The following is a 19294-nucleotide window of genomic DNA, read 5'->3' as shown; positions in this document are numbered from 1 at the left end:
CTCTCTAACAGCAGCCTTAATTTAAATTTCAGGATTCCAGCTCTATCCGTTTGCCCAAATCGTAATTGTACCAAATTTAGTACTCTTCGTACCCTTAAGTACGAATTTTTAAAACTACATCCATTTTACTCTCGAACAGTAGCCTTAGTTCAAAATTTCAGGATTCCAGCTCTATCCGTTCGCCCAAATCATAATTGTACCAAATTTAGTAACATTTAGTACTTTTCGTACCCATAAGTACGAATTTTCAAAACTACGTCCATTCTACTCTCCAACAGTAGCCTTAATTCAAAATTTCAGGATTCCAGCTCTATCCGTTCGCCCAAATCATAATTGTACCAAATTTAGTACCATTTAGTACTTTTCTTAAACATAAGTACGAATTTTCAAAACTACGTCCATTCTAATCTCCAACAGTAGCCTTAATTCAAAATTTCAGGATTCCAGCTCTTTCCGTTCGCGCAAATCATAATTGTACCAAATTTAGTACCATTTAGAACTTTTCGTACACATGTGTACACTTTTCCGAAACCACCTCCTTATGTCAACCGTACCTTTTAACCTTGATTCTCACACCAAATTTCAACCTTTAACCTTTATCCGTTCACAAAATACGAATTGGTACCAAATTTAGTACACTTATAGTTCGAATTTCTAAAAACCCTTTAGCACATCTTTCCTACACTCTATCAGTGACCATCATTCCAAATTTCAAAGTTCTAGCTCTACCGGTTCGCCAAATACCTTTTAGTACTTTTCGTACCCTTCCAGTCCGAATTTCCAAAAACCCAGCCTTATCTGACCCCTTCGGACCAAGAGTGATCCACACCCAAAATTTCAGGATTCTAGGTTCAGCCGTTTCGTCTGGGCGTTGATATATCAATCAGTCAGTCAATCACTTTACTCTTTTATTAATATAGATTTTAAATTTTATGTATTTAATTTTCAATATTATATTATTACTTTTTAACTATAAATTAAAAAAAATATTTTTTTAATTTTTATATTATATTTTTAATTTCAATTTTTATATACAGCCTCGGCACTCACAACCGTTGAATTAATGTTCCGGGGTACACCTGATTTGGATTGCTACTTTTCCAATACAGAAGCCAAGGTAGGCTCCTAACAACACATTCAGATTCGGATACATGGTGGCATCCCGGATCGAACATGATCCGCAGAAAGTTATCACGTTTTTTGTAAAAATTACACTATAGTCCAATATCTTTGGTGTGACCTTAAAGAAGCGCATGTCCCTGTGCAAAATTCTGAACAAAGGTCTTTTTGTCTTTTATCACTTAGTGGTTGTACCGTGTAATCACCAATCATTTATACCACAAATGCTGCCCTATAATCCATAAATTTATTCTTTTTTATTCAGCAGACGTTATCATGACCATTTAAAATGTGTCAACCACATCTTGACATGTTGTTCTCATCATTTGATTTATAATGTGTTTTAATTTGTAATATTCGGTTTTCAATGCGTATTCAATTTCTATACCCTACATCAGTTAAAAGGTTACTTTGAAACGGTCGGCTCCTATTCAATTGTGGTAATGTTATGACGTCATGTATTCCTCCGAAAATTGATCACGACATAATGACATTATTTAGCCAAGTATCATTGGCTAAAGAGCTTCGTCCTGAGCTATTCTACAATTACCTGTTATAGACAGTTCAGAATAATTAAAGTAGGGTCAGCACGCCTGTCGTCTATAGCCCCATGTTTTTGCTACCTACAATGATTTAAATGATTTTAACAAGTTGTATTTTTTTCTGCTTACAATTCATTTATCTCGCCCCTTCTATATTCAGCAATACATGTCAGTATTGTTGTACTTTTTTTGTAATTAATATCGGCCTGGTTTTTATACGCTGTATTTTATTATGTGTAATTGTAACAATAAATGTTCCTTTTTATGTTATTTGAGTTTAAAGCGCATAAATATTGCTTTGCTGATGACTATGTTTTTGTTTTTGGTGCATCCCAAACCAATTTGAACTTTTTTCTCCCCCTCTTTAGTATGTTGGAAGATTTAAATGCTTTTGTAATTAAATTCTATTAAGAGTAATACATTTATATAAAAACCCTGTGTTTTTTTGTGTAAAGTAGTAACAACACAAACAGAGGTGACAGAACATCTATATACTTATAAAAGAGTTGAGTAATGATGACTCACTGACTGACTGATTCATAATCAACGCCCAGGCTAAACGGCTGGAGCTAGAATCTTGAAATTTTGGGTGAGTGTCACTCTTGGTCCGAAGGTGTCAGATAAGGCTGGGTTTTTGGAAATTCGAACTAGAACGGTACGAAAAGTACTAAAAGGTACTAAATATGGTACCCTTAGTATTAGGCAAACGCGAAGAGCTAGAATTCTGAAATTTGGAATGAAGTTCACTGATGGAGAGTTAAAAAGGTGTACCAAAGGATTTTTGGAAATTCGAGCTATAAGTGTACGAAAAGTACTAAAAATTACTAAATTTAGTACCATTTGGTATTACTTGAACGGATAGAGCTATAATCTTGAAATTTGGAATGAAAATCAAGAATTATAAGATGAGTTGATATAAGGAGGTGATTTTGAAAATGTGTACTCATGTGTACGAATAGTACTAAATGATACTAAATTTATTACCATTTGGTATTACGTAAACGGATAGAGCTAAAATCTTGAAATTTGGAATGAAAATCAAGGTTTAGAAGATGAGTTGATATAAGGAGGAGGTTTTGAAAATATGTACTCATGTGTACGAATAGTACTAAATGGTACTAAATTTTGTACAATTTGAATTTGGGCGAACTGATAAAGTTGGAATTCTGAAATTTGGAATTACTATTACTGTTGGAGTGTAGCTTTGATATATGGAGGTAGTTTTAGAAATTTGTATATATGGGTACGAAAGGTACTAAATAGTACCAAATAAGGTACAATTTGGATTTGGGAGAATGGATGGAGCTGGAATCCTGAAATTTTGAATTAGGATTATTGTCGGAGTGTACGAAATTCGTACTTTTGGGTACAAAAAGTACTAAATGGTACCAAATTTCGTACAATATGAATTTAAGTGATCGGATAGAGCTTGAATAGTGAAATTTGGAATTAAGATTGCTATTGGAGTGTGGGATTGGCATTCTTTTGGAAAATCGTACTTATGGCAACGAAAAGTACTAAATTCGTACTTGTTTTGTACCCACAAGTACGAATTTAGTACTTTTCGTTGCCATAAGTACGATTACGATAAGTACTGAGTGGTACTAAATTTTTTACAATTTGGATTTGAGTGATCGGATATAGCAGGAATTATGAAATTTGGACTTAAAATTACTGTTGGAGTGTAGGATTGAGGTAGTTTTGGAAATTTTTGGTTATAGTATACAATTTGGATTTGGGTGATCGGATACATTTGGAATCCTGAAATTCGAAATTAAGATTACTGTTGGAATGTTGGATAGAGGTAGGTTTGGAAATTTGGACCTATGGCCACAAAAAGTACTAAATGGTACTAAATTTGGTACAATTATGATTTGTGCGAACAGATAGAGTTGGAATCCTGAAAATTTGCAGTAAGGCTACTGTTGGAGAGTAGAATGGACGTAGTTTTGAAAATTAGTACTCATGGGTGCGAAAAGTACTAAATGGTACTAAATTCGGTACACTTATGATTTGGGCGAACGGATAGAGTTGGAATCCTGAAATTTTGAACTAAGCCTACTGTTGGAGAGTAAAATGGAAGTAGTTTTGAAAATTTGTACTTATGGGTACGAAAAGTACTAAATGGTACTAAATTTGGTACAATTTGGATATAGGTTGAACGCATAGAGCTGGAATCCTGAAATGTTTGAATTAAGGCTACAGTTGGAGGGTAGCATGGAAGTAGTTTTGAAAATTCGTACTTATGGGTACGAAAAGTACTAAATGGTACTAAATTTGGTGCAATTATGAGTCAGACGAACGGATAGAGCTGGAATCCTGAAATTTGAATTTAGGCTGATGATAGAGACTAGAAAGGAAGTAGTTTTGAAATTTTGAAAAGTACTAAATGGTATTAAATTTGGTACACTTATGATTTGGGCGAACGGATAGAGTTGGAATCCTGAAATTTTGAACTAAGCCTACTGTTAGAGAGTAGAATGGACGCAGTTTCGAAAATTCGTACTTATGGATACGACAAGTACTAAATGGCACTAAATTTTGTACAATTTGGATTTAGGCTGAGCGGATAGAGCTGGAATCTTGAAATTTTGAATTAAGCCTGCCGTGGAAGAGTAAAATGGAAGTAGTTTTGAAAATTCGTACTAATGGGTACGAAAAGTACTAAATGGTACTAAATTTGGTACAATTACGATTTGGGCGAAAGGATAGAGCTGGAATCCTGAAATTTTGAACTAAGGCTACTGTTGGAGAGTAGCATGGAAGTAGTTTTGAAAATTCGTACTTATGGGTACGAAAAGTACTAAATGGTACTAAATTTGGTACAATTATGATAGAGCTGGAATCCTAAAATTTTGAATTAAGGATACAATTGGAGTGTAGAATGGAAGTAGTTTTGAAAATTCGTACTTATGTCTACGAAGAGTACTAAGTGGTACTAAATTTGGTACAATTACGATTTAGGCGAACGGATAGAGCTGGAATCCTGAAATTTTGATTAAGGCTGATGTAGAGATTAGTGAGTTTTGAAAATTCCTACTTATGTGTACGAAAAGTACTAAATGGTACTAAATTTGGTACAATTACGATTTGGGCGAACGGATACAGCTAGAATCCTGAAATTTTGCATTAAGGCTACAGTTGGAGGGCAGCATGAAAGTAGTTTTGAAAATTCGTACCTATGGATACGAAAAGTACTAAATTGTATTAAATTTGGTACAATTACGATTTGGGCGAACGGATGGAGCTGGAATCCTGAAATTTTGAACTTAGGCTACTGTTGGAGAGTAGAACGAAAGTAGTTTTGAAAATTCGTACTTATGGGTACGAAAAGTAATAAATGGTACTAAATTTGGTACAATTTGGGTGAACGGATAGAGCTGGAATCGTGAAATTGGGAATTGACATTACTGTTGGAGTGTAGAACTAAGGAGTTTTGGAAATTCGTACTTAGAGTACAAAAAGTACTAAATTTGGTACAACTGGGATTTGGGATCTGGAATCCTGAAATTTGGAATTGAGATTATTGTTGTAGAATTGAGGTAGTTTTGGAAATTCGTACTTATGTTTACGAAAAGTACTAAATGGTATTAAATTTTTTACAATTTGGATTTGAGTGGACGAATAGACATGGAATCCTTAAATTTGGAATTGAGATTACTGTTGGAGTATAGGATTAAGGTAGTTTTTGAAATTCGTACTTATTGGTACGAAAAGTACTAAATTTGGTACAGTGGGTTTTTGAGGGAGCGGATAGAGCTTGAATACTGGAATTTGGTATTACTACGGTTGGAGTGTAGTATTGATACGTGGAGGTAGTTTTTGAAATTCTTACTTATGGACACGAAATATACCAAATGGTAGAATTTGGATTTGAGTGCACCGATTGCGCTGGAATCCTGTTTTTTGGAATTTAGGTTACTGTTGAAGTGAAGGATTAAGGTAGTTTTGGAAAATCGTACTTATGGGTACGAAGAGTACTTAATGGCACTCAATTTGTTGTTGGGTGTAGAGGCAGTGCTGGAATCAGTATTCTTTGGATTTAGGGTGAATATTGGTGTGCAAAGTTGGTCTCGCTGTTAATATGTAAGGGTGAGATACTGCTTATCTTTTTGAAAATCGAACTAAAGAGGTACGAACAGTACTAAAATAACAATAAATATTGATTAAAATTGGTATTAGTGCAATAAAATTTTCAGTGTTCGCCATTTTTAATTTTATATTGTTTATTTGTTTTTTATATCCTTTCCGCATACGAAGTAGCGGGCACTTTGCTAGTAACAACATATTTGCTTTTCATTAAAATTTTTATTTTTTGTAATCTAATTTAAAATCATTATCAAAGCGTTCTGGACCAATTTCTTCTCAAATCGCGCCATTTCGAACCACATTACGATTTTTTGACACTATTGCAATTTTTGGTTTTTCTTTATAAACTCGTGAATTTTATGTTTATATTTTTTTAACCTATCGGACCAGGGAATATGGGGTCATTTGAAACGAATTCGCGAAAGTTACAGGCTGTTTTTGTTGACTTTGCTTGTGAGAATCGTATTTGTTTTCTACAAAAATACAACACCAGTACCATGTGGGGAATTTTGTCCTAATAATGAAAACGCGTTTCTAAGACCGAATCTGCGAAAAAAGTTCTCGCACCGGCCGTGATTACTAAAACCCTTTTGATATTTTTTCTACCTAAAATTTTTAATTTGCTTTGTTTGAATAAATATTTTTAGAAAAAAATAAAATTCTCACAGGCAAAGTCAACAAAAACAGCCTGTAACTTTCGCGAATTAGTTGCAAATGACTCCATATTCTCTTGTCCGATAGGTTAAAAAATATAAACATAAAATTCACGAGTTTATAAAGAAAACCAAAAATTGCAATAGTGTCAAAAAATCCTAATATGGTCCGAAATGGCGCGATTTTAGAACAAATTGGTCCAGAACGCTTTGATAATGATTTTAAATTAGATTACAAAAAAATAAAAATTTTAATGAAAAGCAAATATGTTGTTATGACGGATAAAATTAAAAAATGCATTACAGAACTTCAATGCATTTGGTGCGTAAACTTTTTTCGCGGTAAAGAAAAATTGACACCGTATTTCATAATAGTTTTTCATGCTCTAAACGGCTATGTGGTGGTATTTTTGATATTTGCAAAAAAAGTGCAAAAAAGTTATATCCCTAATGTACATATATGTAAGAACAAAGTCCTCAGGTCCCCAGCCGGCAGTGTTTGGGGTGCAGATAAAGAAACCTTGTTGACCACATACGAAGCGATAGGTCGGTATGTGGTAAGCCGCTGGCCACGCAGTATGGTCTGCGAATATGTGTGCAACGCGATGAAAAAATATTCAAACCTGTCAGAATACCGCCCTGAGGAATGCAATAGTATGCCTCCTCACGTCTTCGTGGACCATCTACATGAGGAGACAAAGATTCTTCCGGTACAGCAACACAATGGTATGCTTTCGTTGCAGGGTGTTACGTGAGAGCCACCCAGATATGTCAGGAGGGTTTTTCATGATATAGAAAGAGAGGTCCAATATTACAAAAGAGTGATAAGCCTATTTATGATGCCATAAACAACTATCGTGTCAATGCGGTCCTCGGAGAACATCCCCCATCTATCGCAGCTGAGGAACGTCAACCCATACTAGTTTTGGCTCAACTGCGCTCGGTATGGCGCAGCAGTCTGATTTCTTATAGGACATGGATCGATGACGCCGTGCAAAACATCTGCCCAGCATGCGGCACTGGCCCGCACGGCACACTGCAACTTTTCAACTCCATGCCAAACCTACTCAACTAACTCCAGAAGATTTGTGGTTACATCCCATCGAAGCTGCTACATTCCTAGAACTGGAGATAGATTAAGTCCATATTTATATTAGACAATTGCGGCAATTGTCAATTTGATGGAGAGAGGTAAGGCATATGGTAACCCCTTGGCTCTCAATACCCTCTCTCACCGACAAACTGACAAATGCCGCAAGGAAAAATACCTAATGTAAATATAGACTAAGCAGGAAATGAGCGTGCAAACATTAAATAAAAACAGTGTTACAACAACAACAACTGATGAACACAATATCTCGGATATTCCAAGATTGACTATATCGGACAACTCCTTCCGGTAAATACCCCACCACAAAAATTGAAGAATAATATTTTAAATTTTTTCCGAAGGTACTCCTTGTGGTCCTGCTCGCAGCAATATAATGATTTTCGTGGTAAGTCCATGCCTCCAGATATAATTGTACAAAAGGTCGTTGACCAATTGAAATGACTGGTGGGCACTATAACTACCGAAAGAAGTTATTGACATTTTTCCCATCTGTTCACTTCGTAATATTTCCTTCAAACGTAAATTAAAAGCCTAAGTACCTAGGCCTTAAGTTCGAAAACTGACTATATCGGAAAACTTCTTCTGGTACATCCTTAACAAGAGTTTGGTTGCGGATTTGTAGTTGGTCGGAGGTTAAAACATCTGGTCTCCAGCTTCACACCCGTGAATGAAACGTTAAACGTAGCAAACAAAGTACGAACATACACAACACGAAAGTTAGACATCGGTAAGCTGCAATCACAACAGACAGCCACAGCGTATTCCACTCAACTAGCCCAATTGCTTAATCAAAGCATTCCTCATCCCGATAACATAACAGCACAATGGCAAAGCAAAACAATCGCAAAATCCATACTTGGATACCAAAGACCTCAACCAAGGAATCCATGGTATGATCAGGAGTGTATAGGGCTACTTTACAATCCGTAGCAACGCGTAGCGCACGAGAAAGGAATCGGGAGAAAAAGAGAGAGGAAAATTAGGGAGATGGAAAAGCGGGATTGGGAAAAATCTAGATGTACAGGAGCCAGAATGAAGTCCGAAAATTCTACCAAAGAGTGAAGCATCAAACTGATGGCTTTGGAACAGGCACCAGCAAGGTAATTTGGTAACTGATACAGATAGTGTGTTCAGGATATGGAAAGAGCATTTTTCAAACTTGTTGGTATCCAGCGAAGACGACGAAGATACCACAGATCCAATCCCAGAAGATGGTATTGAATGTATACCGCCCAGCCAAGATGAGGTAAACACAGCAATAAACCGGCTGATGAATAATAAGGCAGCAGGAGCCGATGGCTTACCAGCCGAGCTGTTCAAAACCGGAGGCGATACGCTGATAAGGTGTATGCATCAGCTAGTTAGCTCCATCTGGCAGGAAGAACGCGTGCCAGACGATTGGAACCTGAGCACCCTGTGTCCCGTCCATAAGAAAGGAGATAAGACTGTATGTTCTAACTATAGGGGCATAAGTATACTCCAATGCCATACCAATGCGGCTTTAGACGTGGCAAGTCCACCATTGACCAGATATTTACCCTGCGACAAATCCTGGAGAAGACCCAAGAGATGCAGATCGACACCTACCACCTTTTTGTCGATTATAAAGCAGCCTTCGACAGCCCACTACGTTCAAAGGTATTCCAGGCCATGCCTGTGTTTGGTATCCCCACAAAGCTCATTCGGCTTTGTAAAATGACTTTAGCTGACACTAGATCCTCATTTAAAATAGGAAAGAACCTCTCCGAAGAATTTTGTACCAAAAGAGGTTTCAGGCAATGAGACAGCCTCTCGTGTGATCTCTTCAACATCCTGCTGGAAAAGGTTATTCGAGAGGCAAACGTCAAAAGAAGTGGCACAATCTACACCAATAGCCACATGTTACTTGCTTATGCTGATGATATAGACATCATGGGACGATTCCTATAATTTTGAGGTAGTAAAAGACTTCGTCTACCTCGGCACCGCCGTAAACACAACTACTGTGAAATAACAACGAAGACTAAATACCAAATTTCGGCCATCTCGGTGTGATAATGATGCCAAAACCTTTAAAATACCGAAAATCGGGAGATATCGTCCTATGGGGGCTACATATATCAAAACGTGGACCTATCTAAACATTTTATGGTGGAAATGTTTCTTAGCATCTGGAAACACAAAATACAAAGTTACAACCCATTCCGTTGTCAAATGGGACTAATTCATTCAAAATATATTAAAATGACGCGTACTTTATATGGGGCGTTATATGGGGGCTATACCGAAACGTGGACCTATATAAACCAACTTTGGTAGGAATGTTTTTTGGCCTCTGGAGATACAAAATACCAAATTACACCCAATTCGGTGGTAAAATGGGAAAAATATCTTAAAAATTCCTTAAAACGACGACGCGTCACGCGTCATTTTGTATGGGGGCTACACGAAAGCGTGGACCTACATAGCCCGCTTTCAATACCAAAAGTCCTACGTACATATAAAAGATTTTCCCAAAATTTCGTCAATTACGTCAATCTGTTCGGACGCTAGAGTGATTTCCACAGACGGACAGACGGACGGACATGGCTATATCGATGTAGAATTGCACGCTGATCAAGAATATATATCGACACCTCCAAATAATAGTATGCTAAGTCTGAAAAGTGACTTTTGCAGGAGAAGCTCTCAAAGTTTACAGTTTTCTTTGACCTTCACTACTATTCTGAGCAAACATTTGTTTATAACTTCTGTTCGGATTGACCGATCATTACCAAAATTTGACAGAATTTAAGTTAAAGGACGTAAAATGTAAAAATGTAAAGAACTTGAAAACATGCTAAGTCGACTTAGCATACTATTGTTTGGAGGCGTCGATATAGTTTGTGGGGTCTACAATGATTATTACGAGTAGTTACAAACGGAGTGACAAACTTAATATACCCCCATCCTATGGTGGAGAGTATAAAAAGATGAATTGTATTGGCTAACAGATGCTACTTTGGCTTAAGTAACAGTTTAACAATAAAGCCACATCTCGTCAAACAAAAATAACGATTTACAAAACACTGATACTACCCGTGCTGATATATGGTTCCGAAGCCTGGATACTTGCGCAAGCAGATAAGGCAGTGCTTGGTGTGTTTGAGAGAAAAATTCTTCGAAAGATCTACGGACCAATCTGCGTTGGCGGTGAATATCGACGTCGCATGAACCACGAGCTGTATCTGCTATACAACGACATCAATATAGTTAAACGTATCGAGATGCCGCGATTGCGTTGGCTAGGCCATATCACAAGAATGAACGATGATGAACCCGCTAAAAAGGCGTATAAATGTGAGCTTGGCGGTGCACGCAGAATTGGCGAGCCAAAGAATAGATGGCGCAAACAAGTGGATGATGAGATGACAAGGCGCGGTATTCCAGAAAGAAAAGCAATAGACATAGAGAGATGGAGATCTTTTCTTAGTTCGGCCTATAGAACAATTGTTCTGTAATGGGCCAGCTAAGTAAGTAAGTTTATGATAATACTCCAAAACGCCTAAAAATTTACAGAGATCTGATACTAGAACATTTAGATCCAATACTTCTGTTATTGCTTTTTGTACAGCCACAAGCTGAGGTTATTTATCTGTCAGCAAAGATGATTGATTCTTTTCTCCTTTTTGCGCCACACGTTAGTTTAACATCTTTAAACGGCCTTAGCGGGACCATTGTCCGCTTAAGCTGAAAACTTGTTACTTGTTACTCCTCGATTTTCCCATCTTAGAGTTAGTCGGAAACGTTTCATGGCATCCATCATCCCCCCAAATCAAATATTAAATTTTAAATATTTAACATTCCCACTTTAATACCCAAACCTGAATTGAAAATGAATTTTCCCGTTAACATCAAGGATTTTCATATCTCACAATTGGAACATTTCAATTTTCCTTTCGTATGTCATTTTACTTGCCAGCGAAAAGGATGATGAATGTTGTAGGTCCATACACGCAAGTGCTTGCTTGCATCTCTTCTTACTGTTGTTTCCATTTAACCCCTTTCAGGATGAACTTGGCATTTTTCATGTTTCTGGGTATACGGCGACAGAAACAACGACAACACAAAATGAAACCACAATGAATCCAGTTAGGAAAAGCTTACAAACTCTAATTTTCTCATAGACATGCCGCAGTAAACTAGGGGAGGAAGATGCCATGACACACTTCCTTCCTATTCCTATTCTACTAAGGCAACTACGACTACAGGCAATACTCACTTATTGTCATCCAATACGGAATTGAGTGCCTCAATCCATTCCGGATCAATGCTGCCATCGCAAACAATCCATGAGCGTATGTGTGGTGGTTCAGCGTTTACAACAACAGCGGTGTGTGTCAAAACACCATCCAGCCATTGACGGGTGTCAGGATCAAGACGACCCAACAACTGGATGCGACTCATCGATTTGGGGCTAATGGTATGAATGCGTATTTGTTGCTGCTGCTGAGATTGCTGATGTTGTTGTTGTCCTGGCGTTGACTTTGATGTTTGTGTAATTAAAGCCTGTCGTAATACACTTATAATGGTGGATTTGCCACAGCCGGGTGGTCCCATCACCACAACACCCATACGCTTCTGTAGCTGTTCATAAAGTTGTAGACATTTAATCATTTGCATTTCATTAAAGCACAAACCCAATGCAACGAAAGCCTCTCTAATCGAATGTTGTAGGCTCGATGAGGACGACGACGATTCATATGCTGTAGGGTCAGTGGTAATCTCAGGGAATACATTGCGCAGCAACATCTCAAAACGCGAAACATCGTGCAAGGCCAATTTGGACATGGTGGAAGTGCGTAAACATTTTACCACCATCAACATTTCCATGTTGTCATCAATGCCACCTTTAACACCATTATCGCTGTCGCCATTCTCCAGGCCATGCTGCTCCATTGTTATGCTTCTTAAACCCTCACCACAGGCTAATAAAATTGTTTTCAATTCCCTTAAGCCCCAATCATAGTGACGCTGTTGCGTCAATATCTTGGCACACATATCGAAGAGTTCCACAACACGTTGGGCGATTTCGGTTGGCTGTTTAAATCCTTCAACAAATAGCATTACACGTGCAATTTCTCCCGGTTCCGGCTGTTGCATGACAATTGGACGAAACAATGCCTGTATATTACCGGGTAATTTCTGGCGACCACCGTAGTCAGCGCCAGCCGGATTAAGTGTTACAAATATACCACAATGTTGATTGAGTTTAATCTGCGTGGAAGAGGCAAAAAGGGAAGAGAAGAGAAGAAGAGACACAAATAAGTAAATAAAACAATCCAATTGCAATAGTATTAACGGGATAAAAACCCAAAATGATTGTACAGATTGTAAACTGACAATCAGTTGGAGCATATGAGACAATTTGTTTTAAATCAAATTTATGTTAATATTAGAAATTAATAGAATGTCAAAAAAGTGAAAAATATTCTCTAAAAAAATCCACGATTATTTATTTCAAAATTTTTTTATAAAATCCAGGTTTATTGTTGTAATGGTCCTTGAAAAAATATCTTTTAAAAATTTCAAGTTTTTTGGCCTAATAGTCCTTGAAAAATATTTTTCAAAAATTCCACGTTTTTTAATCCTTGAAAAATATTTTTAAATATTCCACGTTTTGTTCTAAAGTTCCTTGAAAATTATTTCTTAAAAATTCCAAAGTTTTTGGCATAATGATCCTTCAAAAATATTTTTTTAAAATTTCCAAATTTTTTGACCTAATGGCCCTTGAAACTTATTTTTTTAAATCCGCGTTTCTTTGGCCTAATGTTCCTTGAAAAATATTTTTCTTAAAATTCCACGTTTTTTGGCCAAATAGTCCTTGAAAAAAATTGTTTAAAAAATATTTATAAAACAATTTTGTTTTTTTTTTTTTTTCAAAAAAGATCCTTGATGATGACCGTCGAAGACGGCCGAAATATTGGAAATGAATAATTAAAATAAAACAAAATTTCGTTGTTTTATTACTAGGGCCTATAGCCGAACTAAAATCACGTGAAGAAATATTAAAAATTCACGTTTAAAAAAGTTTTTAAAAAAATCCACATTTAAAAACATTTTTAAAAAAAACCACGTTTAAAAATATTTTTTAAAAAATCCACGTTTAAAAAATATTTTTTTAAAAATCCACGTTTAAAAAATATTTTTTTTTAAAAAATCCACGTTTAAAAATATTTTTTAAAAAATCCACGTTTAAAAAATATATTTTAAAAAATCCACGTTTAAAAAATATATTTTAAAAAATCCACGTTTAAAAAATATATTTTAAAAAATCCACGTTTAAAAAATCCACGTTTAAAAAATATTTTTTAAAAAATCCACGTTTAAAAATATTTTTTAAAAAGTCCGCGTTTAAAAAATATTTTTTAAAAAATCCAAGTTTAAAAAATATTTTTTAAAAAATCCACGTTTAAAAACTATTTTTAAAAAAAGTACGTTTAAAAACTATTTTTAAAAAAATGTACGTTTAAAAACTATTTTTTTAAAAAATCCACGCTAAAAAATATTTTTTAAAAAATCCACGCTAAAAAATATTTTTTAAAAAATCCACGTTTAAAAAATATTTTTTAAAAAATCCACGTTTAAAAAATATTTTTTTAAAAATCCACGTTTAAAAAATATTTTTTTAAAAATCCACGTTAAAAAAATATTTTTTAAAAAATCCACGTTTAAAAATTATTTTTTAAAAATCCACGTTTAAAAAATATTTTTAAAAAATCGACGTTTAAAATATTTTTAAAAAATCCACGTTTAAAATATTTTTAAAAAATCCTCGTTTAAAATATTTTTAAAAAATCCACGTTTAAAATATTTTTAAAAAATCCACGTTTAAAATATTTTTAAAAAATCCACGTTTAAAATATTTTTAAAAAATCCACGTTTAAAATATTTTTAAAAAATCCACGTTTAAAATATTTTTAAAAAATCCACGTTTAAAATATTTTTAAAAAATCCACGTTTAAAATATTTTTAAAAAATCCACGTTTAAAATATTTTTAAAAAATCAACGTTTAAAATATTTTTAAAAAATCCACGTTTAAAATATTTTTAAAAAGTCCACGTTTAAAATATTTTTAAAAAATCCACGTTTAAAATATTTTTAAAAAAACCGCGTTGAAAATATTTTTAAAAAATCCACTTTTAAAAAATATTTCTTAAAAAATCCACATTTAAAAAATATTTTTTGAAAATTTACGTTTAAAAATATTTTTAAAAAATCCACGTTTAAAATATTTTTAAAAAATCCTACTTTTTGTTGAGAAAATATTCTTTAAAAAATTCACATTTATTGTTGTGAAGGTCCTTGAAGAAATATTCTATAAAAAATCCACGAATTTTTGTTGTGATGGTCCTTGACAAAATATTCTTTAAAAAATCCACGTTTATTCTTGTGATGGTTTTTAAAAAATCCAGGTTTATTGTTGTGATAGTCCTTGAAAAAATATTCTTAAAAAAAAAAATCCACGTTTTTTGTTGTGATGGTCCTTGAAAAATATTCTTTAAAAAATCCACGTTTATTGTTGTGATGGTCCTTGAAAAATATTCTTTAAAAAATCCACGTTTATTGTTGTGATGGTCCTTGAAAAATATTCTTTAAAAAATCCACGTTTATTGTTGTGATGGTCCTTGAAAAATATTCTTTAAAAAATCCACGTTTATTGTTGTGATGGTCCTTGAAAAATATTCTTTAAAAAATCCACGTTTATTGTTGTGATGGTCCTTGAAAAATATTCTTTAAAAAATCCACGTTTATTGTTGGGATGGTCCTTGAAAAATATTCTTTAAAAAATCCACGTTTATTGTTGTGATGGTCCTTGAAAAATATTCTTTAAAAAATCCACGTTTATTGTTGTGATGGTCCTTGAAAAATATTCTTTAAAAAATCCACGTTTATTGTTGTGATGGTCCTTGAAAAATGTTCTTTAAAAAATCCACGTTTATTGTTGTGATGGTCCTTGAAAAATATTCTTTAAAAAATCCACGTTTATTGTTGTGATGGTCCTTGAAAAATATTCTTTAAAAAATCCACGTTTATTGTTGTGATGGTCCTTGAAAAATATTCTTTAAAAAATCCACGTTTATTGTTGTGATGGTCCTTGAAAAATATTCTTTAAAAAATCCACGTTTATTGTTGTGATGGTCCTTGAAAAATATTCTTTAAAAAATCCACGTTTATTGTTGTGATGGTCCTTGAAAAATATTCTTTAAAAAATCCACGTTTATTGTTGTGATGGTCCTTGAAAAATATTCTTTAAAAAATCCACGTTTATTGTTGTGATGGTCCTTGAAAAATATTCTTTAAAAAATCCACGTTTATTGTTGTGATGGTCCTTGAAAAATATTCTTTAAAAAATCCACGTTTATTGTTGTGATGGTCCTTGAAAAATATTCTTTAAAAAATCCACGTTTATTGTTGTGATGGTCCTTGAAAAATATTCTTTAAAAAATCCACGTTTATTGTTGTGATGGTCCTTGAAAAATGTTCTTTAAAAAATCCACGTTTATTGTTGTGATGGTCCTTGAAAAATATTCTTTAAAAAATCCACGTTTATTGTTGTGATGGTCCTTGAAAAATATTCTTTAAAAAATCCACGTTTATTGTTGTGATGGTCCTTGAAAAATATTCTTTAAAAAATCCACGTTTATTGTTGTGATGGTCCTTGAAAAATATTCTTTAAAAAATCCACGTTTATTGTTGTGATGGTCCTTGAAAAATATTCTTTAAAAAATCCACGTTTATTGTTGTGATGGTCCTTGAAAAATATTCTTTAAAAAATCCACGTTTATTGTTGTGATGGTCCTTGAAAAATATTCTTTAAAAAATCCACGTTTATTGTTGTGATGGTCCTTGAAAAATATTCTTTAAAAAATCCACGTTTATTGTTGTGATGGTCCTTGAAAAATATTCTTTAAAAAAATCCACGTTTATTGTTGTGATGGTCCTTGAAAAATATTCTTTAAAAAATCCACGTTTATTGTTGTGATGGTCCTTGAAAAATATTCTTTAAAAAATCCACGTTTATTGTTGTGATGGTCCTTGAAAAATATTCTTTAAAAAATCCACGTTTATTGTTGTGATGGTCCTTGAAAAATATTCTTTAAAAAATCCACGTTTATTGTTGTGATGGTCCTTGAAAAATATTCTTTAAAAAATCCACGTTTATTGTTGTGATGGTCCTTGAAAAATATTCTTTAAAAAATCCACGTTTATTGTTGTGATGGTCCTTGAAAAATATTCTTTAAAAAATCCACGTTTATTGTTGTGATGGCCCTTAAAAAATATTCTTTAAAAAATCCACGTTTATTGTTGTGATGGTCCTTGAAAAATATTCTTTAAAAAATCCACGTTTATTGTTGTGATGGTCCTTGAAAAATATTCTTTAAAAAATCCACGTTTATTGTTGTGATGGTCCTTGAAAAATATTCTTTAAAAAATCCACGTTTATTGTTGTGATGGTCCTTGAAAAATATTCTTTAAAAAATCCACGTTTATTGTTGTGATGGTCCTTGAAAAATGTTCTTTAAAAAATCCACGTTTATTGTTGTGATGGTCCTTGAAAAATATTCTTTAAAAAATCCACGTTTATTGTTGTGATGGTCCTTGAAAAATATTCTTTAAAAAATCCACGTTTATTGTTGTGATGGTCCTTGAAAAATATTCTTTAAAAAATCCACGTTTATTGTTGTGATGGTAGGTGAAAAATATTCTTTAAAAAATCCACGTTTATTGTTGTGATGGTCCTTGAAAAATATTCTTTAAAAAATCCAGGTTTATTGTTGTGATGGTCCTTGAAAAATATTCTTTAAAAAATCCACGTTTATTGTTGTGATGGTCCTTGAAAAATATTCTTTAAAAAATCCACGTTTATTGTTGTGATGGTCCTTGAAAAATATTCTTTAAAAAATCCACGTTTATTGTTGTGATGGTCCTTGAAAAATATTCTTTAAAAAAATCCACGTTTATTGTTGTGATGGTCCTTGAAAAATATTCTTTAAAAAATCCACGTTTATTGTTGTGATGGTCCTTGAAAAATATTCTTTAAAAAATCCACGTTTATTGTTGTGATGGTCCTTGAAAAATATTCTTTAAAAAATCCACGTTTATTGTTGTGATGGTCCTTGAAAAATATTCTTTAAAAAATCCACGTTTATTGTTGTGATGGTCCTTGAAAAATATTCTTTAAAAAATCCACGTTTATTGTTGTGATGGCCCTTAAAAAATATTCTTTAAAAAATCCACGTTTATTGTTGTGATGGTCCTTGAAAAATATTCTTTAAAAAATCCACGTTTATTGTTGTGATGGTCCTTGAAAAATATTCTTTAAAAAATCCACGTTTATTGTTGTGATGGTCCTTGAAAAATATTCTTTAAAAAATCCACGTTTATTGTTGTGATGGTCCTTGAAAAATATTCTTTAAAAAATCCACGTTTATTGTTGTGATGGTCCTTGAAAAATATTCTTTAAAAAATCCACGTTTATTGTTGTGATGGTCCTTGAAAAATATTCTTTAAAAAATCCACGTTTATTGTTGTGATGGTCCTTGAAAAATATTCTTTAAAAACTCCACGTTTATTGTTGAGATGGTCCTTGAAAAATATTCTTTAAAAAATCCACGTTTATTGTTGTGATGGTCCTTGAAAAATATTCTTTAAAAAATCCACGTTTATTGTTGTGATGGTCCTTGAAAAATATTCTTTAAAAAATCCACGTTTATTGTTGTGATGGTCCTTGAAAAATATTCTTTAAAAAATCCACGTTTATTGTTGTGATGGTCCTTGAAAAATATTCTTTAAAAAATCCACGTTTATTGTTGTGATGGTCCTTGAAAAATATTCTTTAAAAAATCCACGTTTATTGTTGTGATGGTCCTTGAAAAATATTCTTTAAAAAATCCACGTTTATTGTTGTAATGGTCTTTGAAAAATATTCTTTAAAAAATCCACGTTTATTGTTGTGATGGTCCTTGAAGAAATATTCTATAAAAAATCGAAGCTTTTTTGTTGTGACGGCCCTTAAAAAATATTCTTAAAAAAATCCACGTTTATTGTTGTGATGGTCCTTGAAAAAATATTCTTGAAAAAATCCACGTTTATTGTTGTGATGGTCCTTGAAAAATATTCTTTAAAAAATCCACGTTTATTGTTGTGACGGTCCTTGAAAAATATTCTTTAAAAAATCCACGTTTATTGTTGCGATGGTAGGTGAACAAATATTCTTAAAAAAAAGTCCAGGTCTACGCCTATGATGGTCCACGACAAAATATTCTTTAAAATATCCAAGTTTATTGGTCCTATGGTGCTTGAAAAAATATTCTTTAAAAAATCAACGTTTATTGGCCTAATGTTGCTTGAAAAAATATTCTTAAAAGTCCACGTTTATTATTGTGATGGTAGGTGAAAAAATATTCTTTAAAAAATCAACGTTTAATGTTGTGATGATCATTGAGAAAATATTATTGGGACTGTCTCATAATACTATGTGCATGACTGAGTTTGCTTCACTTCACGCATCTCTCGCTTGCATTGTTAATTCAAAATTGAATGCATAGCCTGCCAGACAGCCCACCAGTCAGTCACTCAGTCAAACAAAGGATAACAACAACAATGTCAGGTCACAAATTAAAAACATTTATCCGTTTTTATCAGATAAACAATCACTCTTTTGTTCATCTATAATTCAATCAATGAATGGGAATTACGAATACAATTTGCCAATAATATATTTTGTAAATGTTTTCCGACTTTTGTGACCATTTGT

At 33.4% G+C, this 19294-nt stretch overlaps 1 protein-coding gene across 1 annotated transcript in view; it reads right to left on the bottom strand.

The window, feature by feature from the left end:
* btv (dynein cytoplasmic heavy chain beethoven) overlaps nucleotides 1-19294 on the bottom strand; it is a 125712-nt gene that overhangs the window by 66411 nt on the left and 40007 nt on the right. Inside the window, exon 14 of the mRNA XM_073971013.1 lies at nucleotides 11755-12749. Coding sequence (XP_073827114.1) covers nucleotides 11755-12749 — 995 coding nt within the window. The remainder of the gene's footprint in view (nucleotides 1-11754; nucleotides 12750-19294) is intronic.

Source organism: Musca autumnalis, unplaced genomic scaffold (assembly GCF_047663935.1).
Source record: "Musca autumnalis isolate F117 unplaced genomic scaffold, ASM4766393v1 scaffold_2, whole genome shotgun sequence".
NCBI lineage: Eukaryota > Metazoa > Arthropoda > Insecta > Diptera > Muscidae > Musca > Musca autumnalis.
This window is presented reverse-complemented; position numbering and strand designations above follow the sequence as displayed.